General features: G+C 30.1%; 1 protein-coding gene across 1 annotated transcript; it reads left to right on the top strand.

Annotated features, from left to right (window-relative positions):
• The first annotated feature begins 2,768 nt into the window (after positions 1-2,768).
• Positions 2,769-6,985, top strand: LOC131177068 (ankyrin repeat-containing protein ITN1-like). Its single transcript, XM_058142063.1, has 5 exons — positions 2,769-3,105; positions 3,733-4,218; positions 4,470-4,619; positions 5,631-6,061; positions 6,383-6,985. Exons 1-5 carry the CDS (start codon positions 2,769-2,771, stop codon positions 6,983-6,985), a joined length of 2,007 nt encoding a protein of 668 aa, XP_057998046.1.
• Positions 6,986-16,053: the final 9,068 nt, after the last annotated feature.

A 16,053-nucleotide genomic window follows, 5' to 3' on the forward strand; every position in this document is an offset into this window, starting at 1 on the left:
TTTCTTTCCTTTTTTGTTTTCTCTCCTTTCCTCCTATGGCAAAAAACTAGAAAATAATGAATTTATATGGTCACAAAAAGTTGCCCTAAAAGTAAATAAGAGCCAAGGAGTGGATAGAAAATGAGGTATAAAATTATCCAAGTCGTGACATTATTCACGTTACGGCGATGCAGCTTAGGTGCGGCTTATCCTAAGCGACTTCTTAGCAAATTTCAGCCTCTAGTTGCACTGTCTGCTTAAGGTTAAGCAGACCCTCAGCAAATCTCGGCAGACTTGGAGTAAAATGGACTTTTCTGCTCATGCTTGACTTCCAGCTTGACTTGTGCTGCACCTTAAGCACTGCCTTTTTACCCTAAGCAGGATCTTAAACAATTCTCAGCAGGTTGTAGAGTAAAAGCTTGAATATGTAGGATTTAAGTCGTGCTTGACTTTCAACTTGAACAGGCTTAAGGTTAAGCTTATATGACATACCCTAAGCAACATCATAAGCAAAGTCTTAAGCAAATTTCGGCTAACTTGCTCTTTCAAATTTTGATTTCTTCAACTTTCCTCCATGCTTAAAGAATTCCAAATTTCTTCAAATCACTTCCCAATGCACTCATTGATCTTCGATTTGCCACAAAATCGTATCAAAAACAACAAAATTACAAAAATCAAATATAAAGTACCTAAATTTAATAAATAAGCTAAAATAAAGCTAAAAACATAAAAGATACTAAAATATAAGGGCAAAATAGATGCAAAACTACCCTAAAATACCTATATGAAATGAGTGTAACACGCTTCTCCAAATTCAATTTTAATTTTAGATAAAATTTTTTGACATTTTAAAATTTCGATCGCTCATGTTAAAATTCAAAGCGTTGAATTAACTTGTAAGAAGATGGATTATTATTTTTATTTTTGGTTTTCTTTTCCTAAAGAGAATATGATTTTGATCTGAAATCAAACTAGTCGGTTTTGTCTAATTCAAGGCTGCTTCATTCATGCCAGTTTCAACCTAATTTTGGATTTGGATTAGATTAGTTCGGTTCCTAAGCCTAAACTAGACCGTAGGCAAGCTTGCCTAAACTAGACCGTAGGCAAGCTTGTTTTCAGCCATAAGCAAAACCATTACTGACCGTTAATCGCTAATATTTTACTGTTATTAATTATTGTTTAGTTAATTTTCCTTTTCTCTATTTTTTTATATAATAGAGACAAATAATAACTCATAATTAATAAATATAAAGACTCGAAGTCCAGACTTTTTCATTATCTGTATTTAATTTAAATAGAAAAAGAACAATTAGTTTACCTTTATTGAAATGGAGTTGGGTTCGGTAAGTGACGTGCTGATGTGACAAATATAGGCGAAGTTGGAGTGTTGATTTGGAGGTTAGGGTGCTGTCTGTGAGCTTCGAGAGCTAGGTTTGTTTAGGTGGGTTTGGATAGGTGAGTATGATCTCGCGGACGAGCTTGAGGAAATGGGTGAGTAGGTAGGTACTGTGGAGGTGCTGGTCTGGGGCGATTCTGGTCGAGGGTGAAGGGAAATGGCGGCTTTGTGTGGCGTCGATGAAAGGGCTTAAGTGAGGGTAGGGAATGGAGGGAGACGAAGAATATAGCATTCAAGGGAGAAAGTGAGCAGATGGATTGGAAAGTTGGTATAATTAAGGGTGTGGAAAGTTGGTATAATTAACAGTGTGGAAATGGAGCGATGATTTTTTTTTTGTTAAATAGAAATGGACACGCGTATCTAAAATCAATGATGAAAATGGACCACACCTCAAAACCATTATAATTTTGAATATAAAATAGTAAAATTAAAATTAAAATTAGAATTAAAATAAAAATTAAAGATTAAAATTAATTTTCCTAATGTTTTAATTAATTTGAATCAAAATTAATTTGGATGCTCCTTTACTTTTAGCCATTGCATAACTTCTCAAAATAGTAAAGAAAAGGGGGGAATAATACTTATCTTGGCCACATAATGCATTAGATACCTAATTAAAAGATGACTGAATGATTATGAAGAAAAGAACCTATTAGTTTAAGTAAGTAACAAAACATAGAAAGAATTATGAAAAAGTAAAAGTGGATTTAATAATTTGAAAATTTGCAATTTGGTCCCTCAATTTTATTTTATATTATACTTTAGTCCCTTGATTTTTAAAAATTAATTATTTAGTCTATCAATTTTGCACTATATTACACTTTAGCTTTTGAATTTTGAAAAATAAATTATTTAGTCCCTGTAATTTTAATATATAGGATAATTAGTCCTTTTATCAATGGATGAAATTATTATAATTTTTAAAATTATGAGAACTAAATTGTTCTATATATTAAAATTAAAGGAGCTAAATAATTCATTTCTCAAAAATTAGGAACTAAAATATAACATAGTGTGAAATTTAAAAACTAAATAATTAAATTTTCAAAATCTAAGGACTAAAGTGTAATATAGGGCAAAATTCAAGGACCAAATTGTAAAATTTTCCTTGACAAATTCTTCACAATTCGTATGAAAAGAAAAATGCTTTCATTGCTTGTGGGGGAAAATAATCAATGGATTGTTAATTAGAACTAAATATGTATATAATAGTGAACTAATTGTGCTCAATGCATGGTTAGCGCATAATATCCAAAAGGCAATTAACAACTCCAAGTGATCTCCAAATTAATTTGGTATGCTATTGAGTGCATTTTTAGTTAAGGGTAAATTTTCTTTATTATTGTTTCAATTCTTATTTTATGTAACCTCTTGTTTTAATGTCAAGGTAGGCATGGCGATTACCAAAACAAGTGGAGGTGATGATATCGTCAATGAGAAAAGAACAGAAGACAATTTAGAAACCTGGAAGGAGTGCTTGAAAAACTACCTTATTGGGCAAGGCTTATGGGGAGTAGTCTCTGGAGATGAACGTAAGCCCGAAGAAATAGATCGCAACTACAAGGATTGGATGAAGAAGAATGCTTTGGCTTTACATGCCATTCAAATTTCTTGTGAGGAAGATACCATTTCATATTTGATGAGGAGGTTCCCCAATATTGACTCTGCTAAATGTATGTGGGACAACTTGGCTGACATGCAATCAGAAGTAACCAGTTATAAGGAGGAAGGTAATTTTATGCGCACATAAAATATATATAAATTGAACAACAAAAAATTTCTACTTTCAATTTGATCCTATTTGATATTGATAAATCTAATAATAATTTTCTTTTTTCATTTTTTCGAAGAGAATATGATTCTGACCTGAAATTGGACTAGACAGCTATAGTCCAATTCAAGGCCACTTTTATTCATGCCAGTTTTGATCTAATTTTGGTTTTGGATTAGATCAATTCAGTTCCAAGTTTGAACTAGATGGTAGGCAAGCTTATTTTCAGCTATTGGCTTTTTGCTATGGCCGTTAATTATTGTTCGGTTCATTTTTCTTTTCTCTATTTTTTTTTCACATATATAATGAAGTTTCAATGAACGAATAATAACTAATAGATTATATGATAGAAGGTATCGCTTTTTTTTAAAAAAAAAAAATCTTCTTCTATAGATGATAAATCACATAATTAATGAATGAAGAGATCCAAATTTTAGACTTTTTCACTCTTTTACTTAATTTTAAACAGAAAAAGAATAATTAGTTTAAATTTTTCTTTTTTTTTTTCTTTTAAGGTTGAATTAATATGTAATATATTTGGTGATAATTATTTCTCTTTTGCATGTTTAAATATTAATTGATGCAGCAACATCAAGCATCCTCGAGTACAGCAGCCTGCACATGGCAGTGGAACAAGGTGACTTGAACACTGTGATGGGATTGCTGAAGAGGAATCCCAATGATGTGAGAGCTAAGATAACAGTGATTGGACAAACAGCACTGCATGTAGCTGTTTTGGCTGAAAGAGAAAAGATTGTAGAAGAACTGGTGAAGTTTATGTCAAAAGAAGATTTGGAAATGAAAACCAACTTTGGTAACACAGCCTTTGCTCTTGCTGCCCTGAATGGAATGATAGATATGGCTAAGGTCATGCTGAAAAAGAATCAAGATTTGGTTACCATAAAAAATGATTACAATGGCCAAATTCCACTTGTTACGGCTTCTTTATATGGTCAACAGGAAATGATACGCTATCTTTCTGAGCATACTCCCATCCATTTTCTTCAACCTCGAACTAATGACAAGAATGGCGCCACACAACTTAATTGCCTTATAACAAATGAGATGTACGGTATGTGTACACACTAACATGTAGACATGGTCACTGGTCTGATATTCAAAGTTTAGGTGAATTGGGATAAGACTATAGAATAAGTTTCAATTATGAATTTTGTTCTGATTTCAATTCGGTTCAATTTTGATCGAGCTCATTATTTAAAATTTATTTAAATTTTTCATCATATATATATATATATATATATTCTAAAAATTTATTTTTTATTTCATCAATTCAATTCTTATATTTTTTTATTATAATTATAGATGAAGCATTGGATCTGCTTAAAAAGTATCCACAACTTGGTTACACCCAAGATTTTCATAACAACTATGCTATCAAATTGTTAGCCAATGAACCTTCGGCATTTTTAAGTGGAAGTAAGCTTGAATTTTGGAAGCAATGGATCTACTCATGTAAGTATATGTATCTCCCAGATTTTTTTAAAGAAATTAGTCTATTATAAATGAAACAATATAAATATGTGAGACCCATATGCAAAATAGATGAATCTTATCATACATCTGCATCTTATTCCATAATGAACCACGTTGCCATGCAATAATTATTACTTAGCCAAAATTAAATCTATTCAAATTGTGTCTTAGGGGTAGGGTTTTGAAGAGGTAGGACGTAGGTCAAGTATATTTCCAAGACTGTGTTAGAATATATATGTTTGGGATAAGAAATTTGATGAAATAATGAGGAAATATAAACTATATATTTTAACTTGAAATTTATATATTTAATTAATTATAAGGTGTGCCGAATGTTTATCTTGGTGAAATGTCCTCTCGGGAGCCTAATGATGAGGAGAATGGCCAAAGGTCTAATAGTCCAGGCTCAAATTATGGGAAAATCAAAACAAAACAAGGTATATTGTGCTAAATACTCAAATCATTTTAATGTGGTGATGTTGTTGATTTGTTGTAGCAGCAATTAACTTTGCAAATCCAATCTTTTAATTGCCACAGTGGTCAATTTATTACATCGTGTTGTTTGGAGATTCTTGCAATTTCTTGGTAAGCAACACTCTATACAACTTTTTTCTGGAAATTCCTATCTAAATCAAAGTGTATATACTCAATCACTCAGTAATCAACATATCATATTTATAGGCAGGCCTTATTATATTTTTTAATAGAACCCACATTGTGATTTTAATTTTAAATAATGTGTCTGTTTTAAATTATATGTATACTATACACTGAGCGCAGGTAAAAGTAACATTTTATTTCTCAACTTATTGTATTGATCTCTCCACTAATTTTGTGCTGCATGTTGCTAGGATTAGTTGTTGCGTTGATCATGGCTTTTGTAGATGGTTTCTAGAGCTAGTTTTCTAGCTATAGTTCTATTTTAATAAAATTTTAAGCTTATCAAAAAAAGCTTACGTTGTATTGATTTATAGTATTCAATCATTTTAGTCCCTAAAAGCATCAAAGATTTAAAGCTCAAACACGCTAAAGCCTTGCAACTCCTCAAAGTCATTGTCAAGGAGATCCCAACATTAAGCAATGAACAACTCAAGAATATTGGCTTGGATCAAGTGATCTATGATGCAATCAAGTGTGGTTCATTTGAGTTTATCAACGAGTTGATCACATGCAATCCAGTAATTATATGGAGAGCTGATAAAAGAGGAAGAACACTATTTGCACATGCAGTCACACTTCGTCAAGAAAAAATCTTCAACCTAATCTATGGATTGGGTGCAAAGAGACGTACATTTGTGATTCAGAGTGATGTGTTTAGAAACAATTATTTACATTTGGCTGCCAAGTTGTCTCCTTCCTTTCAACTTGTTCGAGTCCCTGGAGCAGCTCTGCAAATGCAAAGGGAGCTACAATGGTATAAGGTAATCATTTTTATATTTAGAATAAAAAAAGAAGAAAAATGCTAATATCGGTTGAGAGTGATGCTCATTTATGCTAATGATTGACGTGGGTTGTACGTAGTTTTAGTGGTGGAGTCGACATCAATCAATAGCATCTATATGTGTCAATGGTAACAATTTACAAATAGACATTTTCAATGGCTCGACTGGAAAAAGTTAGGCTTGGCTTGAAAAGGTCTCTGAGCCTGTGAATAGGTCTATGTATAATTGATGCTAGCAGTTCCTATGAAAAAAAAAAAGCTTGAACTTTGGATGAGAGAAAACCATACTTGATTATTTCAGGAAATAGAGAGCATGGTACCACCAAAATTTGGAGAAAGACTCAATGAAAATGGCCTCACACCCGTTGCTTTATTCACTAAGGAACACAGAGAATTGGTAAAAGAAGGTGAGAGGTGGATGAAGAACAACACAGCATCATGTATGGTTGTCGCTGCTCTCATTGCCACTGTCATGTTCACAACAGCATTTACAGTTCCAGGAGGGAACGATGAAACAGGGTTTCCTATTTTCTTAGGTTATGATGCATTCTTGGTATTTATAGTTTCAAATGCATTATCACTCTTCTCTTCTCGCACTTCTGTACTAATATTCCTAGGAATTCTCACAGCACGTTTTGCAGAAATAGATTTCCTCGAGTCCTTGCCTAAGAAATTGATTCTTGGCCTTTTCACTCTTTTCTTCTCTGTGGTAACCATGATGATAGCCTTTGGTTCCACCCTTTTTATTATTCTGGAGAAAAAACTTTCTTGGATCGCTATTCCCGTCACTATTCTTTCCATAATCCCTATTGTTTTCTTTGTATTCTACCAATTTCCTCTCCTGATTCAGATGGTGAAGAACACACACAAACGTTCAATCTTTGACAAACCAAAGAAATCATAATTAATTCGATTGTATGTATTGGATTTGTAATCTTTCGTTTGTTCTATATATGTATGTCTCATTGGTTATCAAGTATCTACTTTCTTATCTGTGTTTAAGTATTTAGAATGTCTTTAGATATGTATTTTTCTTAAAATCCCACTGACTAAATTCCAGAAGTTTTAAGCAAGGACACCAAAATGTGTGGGCTTTTTACCGTACAAGGGTAAGTTCAAAATAAAAATTACAAAACCGTACAAGGGTAAGTTCAAAATAAAAATTACAAAAAATGGGTGCGATATGAAAAATTTACGAGATCAGAGTGAGAAAAGTCAAGAATCCTAAAAACACTAGTGTCAGTAGCGTTTTAATGCTTTGTGCAAATTAAAAAAAAAATAAAAAAAAAAGCTGGACGCTACTATAAGTAGCGTCCAGCTTTGTTTTAATTTTTTTAATATTTTAAATAAAATATAAATATTATTTTAATAAATAATATTATAATAATTAATATTATATATTATAATATTTTTATTATAAAAAATTATTTTTTAATTTAAAATTAAATTAAATTTTAATTAAATAAAAAAATATAAAATATTATTATAATAAAAAAATTAAAAAAATTAAATGAAAACCTGGACGCTACTGTAAGTAGGTCCAGTTTCTTATTTAATTTTTAATTATTTTATTTTTATATTTTAAATAAAAATATAAATATTATTTTAATAAATAATAGTATAATAATTAAAATCATATATTATAATTTTTTATTAGAAAAAATTATTTTTTAATTTAAAATTAAATTAAAAAAATATAAAAAATTTGTAATGTAATTTAATTTTAATTTTTAATTTAATTTAATTTTTAATTGAAAAATAATTTTAATTTTTTATTTAATTAAAAATATTATTTTAATAAATAAAATCATAATATTTAATATTATACATTATAATATTTTTATTATTATAAAATATTATTTTTTTAATTTAAAATTAAATTAAAATTTAATAAAATAAATAAAAAATAAATAAAAAATTTAAGAAAAATTCGACGCTACTTATAGTAGCGTCCAATTTTTTTTTAATTTTTAATTATTTTATTTTATATTTTAAATAAAATATAAATATTATTTTAATAAATAAAATTATAATATTTAATAATATATATTATAATATTTTTATTATAAATATTATTTTTTAATTTAAAGAAATATTTTTTTTTTATTTTTTATTTTATTAAATTTTAATTTAATTTTAAATTAAAAAATAATATTTATAATAAAAATATTATAATATATATTATTAAATATTATAATTTTATTTATTAAAATAATATTTATATTTTATTTAAAATATAAAATAAAATAATTAAAAATTAAAAGAAAAATTGGACGCTACTTACAGTAGCGTCCAATTTTTCTTAAACTTTTTATTTATTTTTTATTTTATTAAATTTTAATTTAATTTTAAATTAAAAAATAATATTTTATAATAATAAAAATATTATAACGTATAATATTAAATATTATGATTTTATTTATTAAAATAATATTTTTAATTAAATAAAAAATTAAAATTATTTTTTAATTAAAAATTAAATTAAATTAAAAATTAAAATTAAATTACATTACAAATTTTTTATATTTTTTTAATTTAATTTTAAATTGAAAAATAATTTTTTATAATAAAAAATTATAATATATGATTTTAATTATTATACTATTATTTATTAAAATAATATTTTTATTTTTATTTAAAATGTAAAAATAAAATAATTAAAAATTAAATAAGAAACTGGACGCTACTTACAGTAGCGTCCAGGTTTTCATTTAATTTTTTTAATTTTTTTTATTATAATAATATTTTATATTTTTTATTTAATTTAATTTTAAATTAAAAAATAATTTTTTATAATAAAAATATTATAATATATAATATTAATTATTATAATATTATTTATTAAAATAATATTTATATTTTATTTAAAATATTAAAAAAATTAAAACAAAGCTGGACGCTACTTATAGTAGCGTCCAGCTTTTTTTTTATTTTTTTTTTAATTTGCACAAAACGCTATCAATGATAGCCTTTTGAGCATTAAAACGCTACTGACACTAGCGTTTTTAGGACTCTTGACTTTTCTCAACCTGATCTCGTAAATTTTTCATATCGCACCCATTTTTTATAATTTTTATTTTTAATTTACGCTTGTACGGTAAAAAGCCCAAAATGTGTTGTAGAATGAATAATTTCACTTGCAGTATGCTCCTGACAGGGGAGGTTTCAGGTTTCCAGGATGCAGTTCACTACTTTCATTTTCAGTAACAAGTTCTTCAAAGTTTTAAAACATTATTGTTAATATAAGAATGCAAACACATTAAGATACAGCTCATAGAACTACTCAGCAATCAAATAGTTGTTAAAATCACAAATTAATCTATGAGCAATATAAAATTCTTGACAAATAAGATTGAAGAGAGACTAAATTGACAAAGCAGGGCAATGGTAATAGGAAAGCCTGAAGCAACTGAAACGGGAAAAGAACTTAATTCTCCCGGTCATTTGCCACATTATGCTGTCCGAACAACGGGCTCAACTGGGTTCAAATTCCAAGAAGAAGAAGAAGAAGAAGAAATGGATCATTATCCCTAATTACTTGGGGTGATGAATCATTTCTTGAGAACTAAATACCTCCATGTAGTTCATACCATATCCAACATCTACTCCATTTATCATCTCTAAATTGAACAATGTGTAAGTAGTATCAAAATATAGTTGTTCCAGTACAAAGAGTGACACATGAACTTTTCCATAGACAAAATTAATTTTGTGCACGCAAATCCTCGTAAGAGTTAGTTTAGTGAACTTCTCATGATAAGCACTTACATGTTAGTTCTAAGTATAGTTTATATCTCAACTTTGTAATAATAGTTGCTTCTTTTCATAAGAGAAAGAATATATTGAACTTTTTCGTAGATAAAAGTAAATTTGAGTATGCCATCTTCATGCGAGTTAATTTAATTAACTTGTCTCGACAAGCACTTACATGTTAGTTCTAAGTATATCTTATATCTCAACTATGTGAGAATAGAATGGCATAAGGAAGAAGTTAGATGCATTATGAAAGAAAAAAAAAATTAAGGGGTCTCCTCCCTTTTACCAAGGGCTTTTAAGGCATACTAATAGCCTTAAAAATTCTAAATCTAATGGTCTAAAATGAACAACTAAAATTTATAGTTTAGATTGTGCCATGACAAATTTGTCCTTTCTTAATTTTAATAGCCCTCAAGCCAATGATCTTTATTTTGGACCTAAAATATTGTGCCAACTTTGTTGCCCTTTTTATTTTTTAAATGCCCTCAATCCAATGGTATGAATTTTAGACCTAAAGTCAATGGCTTTGATTGAAAAAACCAAAATTTGTCTTTATTTTTTTTCTTTATGCCAATATTTTTATTTATAATGAAATTGTTTTTCACCGCTTGAAATGTATAATTAATTTAGACCTAAATAAATTAAATTAAAATACTCAAATTTATGGAAATTTATTTTTCGAAAAGTATAAGAATATAAACTTCAAATTTGCAAATAAAAATTAAAATTAAGCTAAATTTTAATTAAAATTAAATTAAAAAAAATAAATTGAACTTACACGTAAAGTTAATATTTAAATTTAAATTGAATTTAAAATAAAAATCAGATTAAAATTATAGATTAAAAATTAATTTTCTTAATGTTTTAATTTGAATCAAAATTGATTTGGATGCTCTTTTACTTTTAACATTTGGATTCTCTGCTCAAAATACTGATGGCTGTCGAATCCACCAGAAATTAAATTAACTGAAATTACCAATTATAAAATATTTTCTGCAGTAAGTAGTAAATTCAGGTCAAATCCTAGAAACTGAATTATTAAATTTCGTGCACTTATATAATGGAAAAAGAAAAAAAAAGGTTGGGGGGTAATTCGCAGTCCAAGAAGAAATCAGAAATCAGAAATTAAGAATTAAAATTAAATATGAAACTCTCAAATTAAACAAACTTCAGTTCAAGGTAATTCGCATTCCAATGCATTGATTCGATCATAGACAAAAGAAATACAATTATCTCTTATTGAATACTTAACGTAGATTCACCAAATAGTGAGTTAAAATCCCTAACTTCTCTATACTCATCAATTCGAGCCCAGCAATCTTGTTGACTCTAATTATTAACTGAATTGGTGTTAAGCAATCCTCATCAAATTAATAACTGCTTTAAGAATAGGAAGTAGTTAAGCTGAACAATAATTTATGAAGCATAAATTATTTAATTCACCATATTCTTTTCTTAGGTTATTATCAAAAACTGGGATCATAATCAATAAAATCTAATTGCTACTCATTTTCAATCTTACACAACAATTACGGATTATGAAGATGAACTAGCAATTGATCACATCAAACAATTAACTAATAGGCCTTTTTAGCAAATCATTCAATAGATCAAAGACAATGAAATTAGAAAACAATAGATATTCAAAAGACATAAATTAAATTAAGAACCTGGTCTCACAAATCACGCAAAAGAACTTGAATCCCTTGAACTGAATTAAGAACTTAGCCACTCATGTTCATGGCTTACAGAAAATTAAAGAAGAAAATTGAAGAAATCTAGAATGTGAATGGAGAACGAAGGTCTGATCCCCCCTGTGTCGGCTGCTGCCTCTTCTATTTATAATAAATGGCCTAGGGTTAGGTTTTTAGAGTCCCTGAGGTGTTAAGAGTCTTTCTCTCTATAAAAAACTGCAACTGGAGCAAAATCAGGAAAATGATTGTCGATGGATACACGGCCCGTGTATCACTACACGACCCAGGGCTGTGTAACTTACTGGAGCTAAATGGGTATGTCTTGCATTGGCACAGAAGGTTACACGGGTCTCCAGGATTTACACGGGTCAAGTTACACGGCCCGTGTACTTTGTTTCTTCCTCGGCTCTTTGGATTTTTTCTGGCAGAATGTTACACGGGTCCGTGGTTGTGCTTACACGACCCGTGTACTTTGTATCAGCAACACTTCTCAATCCTTTGACCTTTCCAAGCTTCCTTCCACACTTCTATGCTCTGGAACTTACCAAAACCCTGAAAAATACAACAAGAGTCAAATTAATGCCAATGCTAAAAATTTCTCTATTTAACACAATTATTTCAACAACTCTCTAAACATATGCCTAATAGATAATTATACCTTAATCAACTGAATTAGGCATAAAGATACCCTAGAAACACTAAATGTGATGGGAGTAAAATTAATAAATTATGCACTTATCAAATTTCCCCACACTTATTCTATGCTTGTCCTCAAGCATGACTTAAACTCTCAATCAACTCCATTTAAAAGTTCACTTAACTCCATCCTATCACAACATTCTCTAACAAAAGATTAAAGGTTTGAAAGAAGAGGCAAGTAAGGTAATAACCATTACAACAAATTCCATCAACACCATACCAATATATCAACAATTCTTCAACACAAAACAAAAGGCTTAAAATCAATTAAGCTCACACAATTAAAGTTTCATAAAATTTTAAATCAATACATACAAAAACACAAGGCTAATTTATCAAGGTACAATAATTATAGCTCTTTGCAAATCTTAGGGGAGATAGAAATGGTTTTTTTTTTTTTAATTTGAAATTGGTACTTCTCTCTCGTCATAGTTACTTTTTTTTTTTTTAAATGTTACCTTCAGAAAAGTACCTTGCTCATATCCTAGATAGCTTTTAGCCTGAGAATCGACATGGGGTTTATGAAGACCCCTGGTTACTTTGCTTAACTAAATAGAGGAGCAATTTTCAAGTTCAGTCTTTTATTTCCCCTAATTTATGCATCTACGTACTATAAAGTGCCCTGATAGATTAAACAAAGTTCTGAAATATGAATGACATTAGTTTAAGGCACACATAACTAATCATTTCACCATTAAATCAAGCCTAAATGATTTATGCAGGAAAAAAAAATTACTCTATGGTATGGAAAAGAGGAAAAATCCATCATTAAAGTTACTATTACCTTGCCTAAAATCTCGAAAATTCAACCTAAAATAGAAAAATCATTTCAATGACAAAGCACTGCTCTCTGAGAATTAATATAGAATAATGAATCAAGCCTATGAGAACATTTTTTTTTAATTTTTTTTAATTATAAAAAATTGCAGCAATAAATTTCTCCTCCCCCACACTTAAAACTTACATTGTCCCCAATGTAAAGCCCAAATCAAAAAAAAAAAAAAAAAAAAAAAAAAAAAAAGAGAAAAAAAATGCTAGAAAATAAAATAAAATAAGATAAGGGAAAGAAAACAAATCTGATTGTGGCTAACAAGCCACCCATGGGTTGCCTCCCAAGAAGCGCTTTTGTTTATCATCGTTATCTCAACATGGCAAAGGTCCTTAATCCACATAAATTGGGTTACTCAATTTGAGCTCCTCCACTGAATGCTCCTGAAACCCCTCATAAAATGGCTTGAGTATATAACCGTTGACCTTAAACACTTTGTTAGTTCCTAAACTTTGAATTTCAACTGCACCATAAGGAAACACATTAGTAACAACAAAGGGTCCAATCCAACGAGAACTCAACTTACCAAGCATCAGCTTCAATCTGGAATTATACAATAAAACTTTTTGTCCAACCACAAACTGCTTCCTTAGAATTAGTTTATCATGAAATGCCTTGGTCTTTTCTTTATAGATCTTAAAATTCTTATAAGCCTCAAGTTGAATTTCCTATAATACCTGCAATTGTAATTTTCTTTCCTCACCAGCAGTATCCAAATCCAAATTACAATTTCTAACAGCCCAATAAGCCTTATGTTCCAACTCAACAGGAAGGTAACACAACTTACCAAATACCAATCTGTAGGGGGACATACCTATTAGTGTCTTATAAGCAGTCCTGTAAGCCCACAAAACATCATAAAGTCTAAGGCTCCAATCTTTTCTATTTGGCTTTACTGTTTTTTCCAAAATAGACTTGATCTCTCTGTTAGACACCTCTGCTTGCCCACTTGTTTGAGGATGATAAGCTGTAGATACTCTATGGAAAACACCATATCTCCTCAACAGTGCCTCAACAGTTCTATTATAAAAATGCGTGCCCCGGTCACTAATCAAAGCTCTAGGAATTCCAAACCTGCTAAAAATGTTTGACTTGATAAAACCTACAACAGCTTTAGAATCATTAGTCCTGGTGGCTTTGGATTCCACCCATTACAAAACATAATCAACAGCAAGTAATATATAAGCAAAGCCAAAAGAAGAAGGAAATGGGCCCATAAAATCAATACCTCACGCATCAAAAATCTCACAAACAAGTGTTGGATTCTGAATCATCTCATTCCTATGGGTTAAACTTCCTATTCTTTGACATTGTTCACAATTTTTGCAAATCAAATATGAATCACGAAATATAGTGGGCCAGTAAAAACCACTGTCTAATATTTTTCTACCTATTCTCTTGGGTCCAAAATGACCTCCACATGCATGGGCATGAGAAAAAGCAAGAATAGATTGAATCTCATTATCAGGAACACATCTCCTAATAATTTGATTTAAACAAAATTTTCACAAATACGGGTTATCCCACACATAATACTTAGCCTCACTTTTCAATTTCTCTTTCTTAGTTCTACTCAAATCAAAAGGCACAACCTTAGTATCCAAATAATTCACTAAATCAGCATACCAAGGGATTATACCTTGCAATTTAAATAACTGCTCATCAGGAAAAAATTCCTACAAAGGAATTGGCTCTTCTTATGTCACTAACCTGCTCAAATGATTTGCTACCAGGTTCTCAGCTCCTTTCTTATCTTTGATTTGAAGATCAAATTCTTGCAGTAGAAGAATCCATCTAATCAACCTCAGTTTTGCTTCTTTCTTTGCTAAGAGATACTTCAACGCTGTATGATCAGAAAAGACAATTATTTTAGAACCAAGCAAATAGAACCGAAATTTATCTAAAACAAAAACTACAGCGAAAAAACTCTTTTTCGATCTTAGAATAATTGCGCTGAGCTAAATTGAGTGTTCTGGATACATAATAAATCACATGAAAGAGCTTCCCAACACGCTGCCCTAAAAATGCTCTCACTGCTTAATTACTCACATCACACATAATTTCAAACGGTATAGTCCAATCAGGAGCCTGGATAATAGGGGTTGATGTCCATGCAGATTTCAATTTGTCAAAAGCCTCCTTGCACTCTTCACTAAACTCAAAAGAAACATCTTTTTGCAAGAGTCTAGACAAAGGCAATGCTATCTTAGAGAAATCCTTAATGAACCTGCGATAGAAACCTGCATGACCAAGAAAAGAGTGTATTTCCCTCACAGTTGTGAGGTAGGATAAGTTCACAATTAAATCAATTTTAGACTTATCCACCTCAATACCCCTATTAGAGACAACATGACCCAAAACAATCCCCTGTTCCACCATAAAATGACACTTCTCATAATTCAGAATAAGATTTTTCTCAATGCATCGCTCAAGAACAGAAGTCAAATGATGTAAACATGCATCAAATGAATCACCATACACAGTAAAGTCATCCATGAACACCTCAATGCAACTATCAATGTAATATGAAAATATGCTCATCATGCATCTCTGAAATGTGGCAGGTGCATTACAAAGCCCGAAGGGCATCCTTCTAAAAGCAAAAGTTCCAAAAGGGAAAGTGAAGGTAGTCTTCTCTTGATCCTCTGGTGCAATCACAATTTGATTATATCTAGAAAAGCCATCGAGAAAGCAGAAATAAGACTTACCTGCTAACCGCTCAAGCATCTGATCAATGAATGGCAGTGGGAAGTGGTCCTTCCTTGTTGTTGAATTCAGCTTGCGATAGTCTATGCACATTCGCATCCACTCTGAATCCTTGTTGGAACAAGTTCATTATCTTGATTTGCTACCACAGTGACTCCTGATTTTTTTGGCACTACTTAGACTGGACTCACCCATTTACTGTCTAAAATTGGGTAAATTACTCCTGCATCTAGTAGCTTCAAAATCTCCTTCTTCACAACCTCCTTCATCTGTGGGTTCAACCTCCTT

This window comes from Hevea brasiliensis, unplaced genomic scaffold, assembly GCF_030052815.1.
Source record: "Hevea brasiliensis isolate MT/VB/25A 57/8 unplaced genomic scaffold, ASM3005281v1 Scaf32, whole genome shotgun sequence".
Classification (NCBI taxonomy): Eukaryota; Viridiplantae; Streptophyta; class Magnoliopsida; order Malpighiales; family Euphorbiaceae; genus Hevea; species Hevea brasiliensis.

Excerpts from the sequence above, each read along its gene's own strand:
- LOC131177068 (XM_058142063.1), top strand. The coding sequence starts at position 2,769 with ATGGCGATTACCAAAACAAGTGGAGGTGATGATATCGTCAATGAGAAA. Across the intron at positions 3,106-3,732 it reads AACCAGTTATAAGGAGGAAG|CAACATCAAGCATCCTCGAG; the intron begins GTAATTTTATGC and ends TAATTGATGCAG. Across the intron at positions 6,062-6,382 it reads GGGAGCTACAATGGTATAAG|GAAATAGAGAGCATGGTACC; the intron begins GTAATCATTTTT and ends TGATTATTTCAG.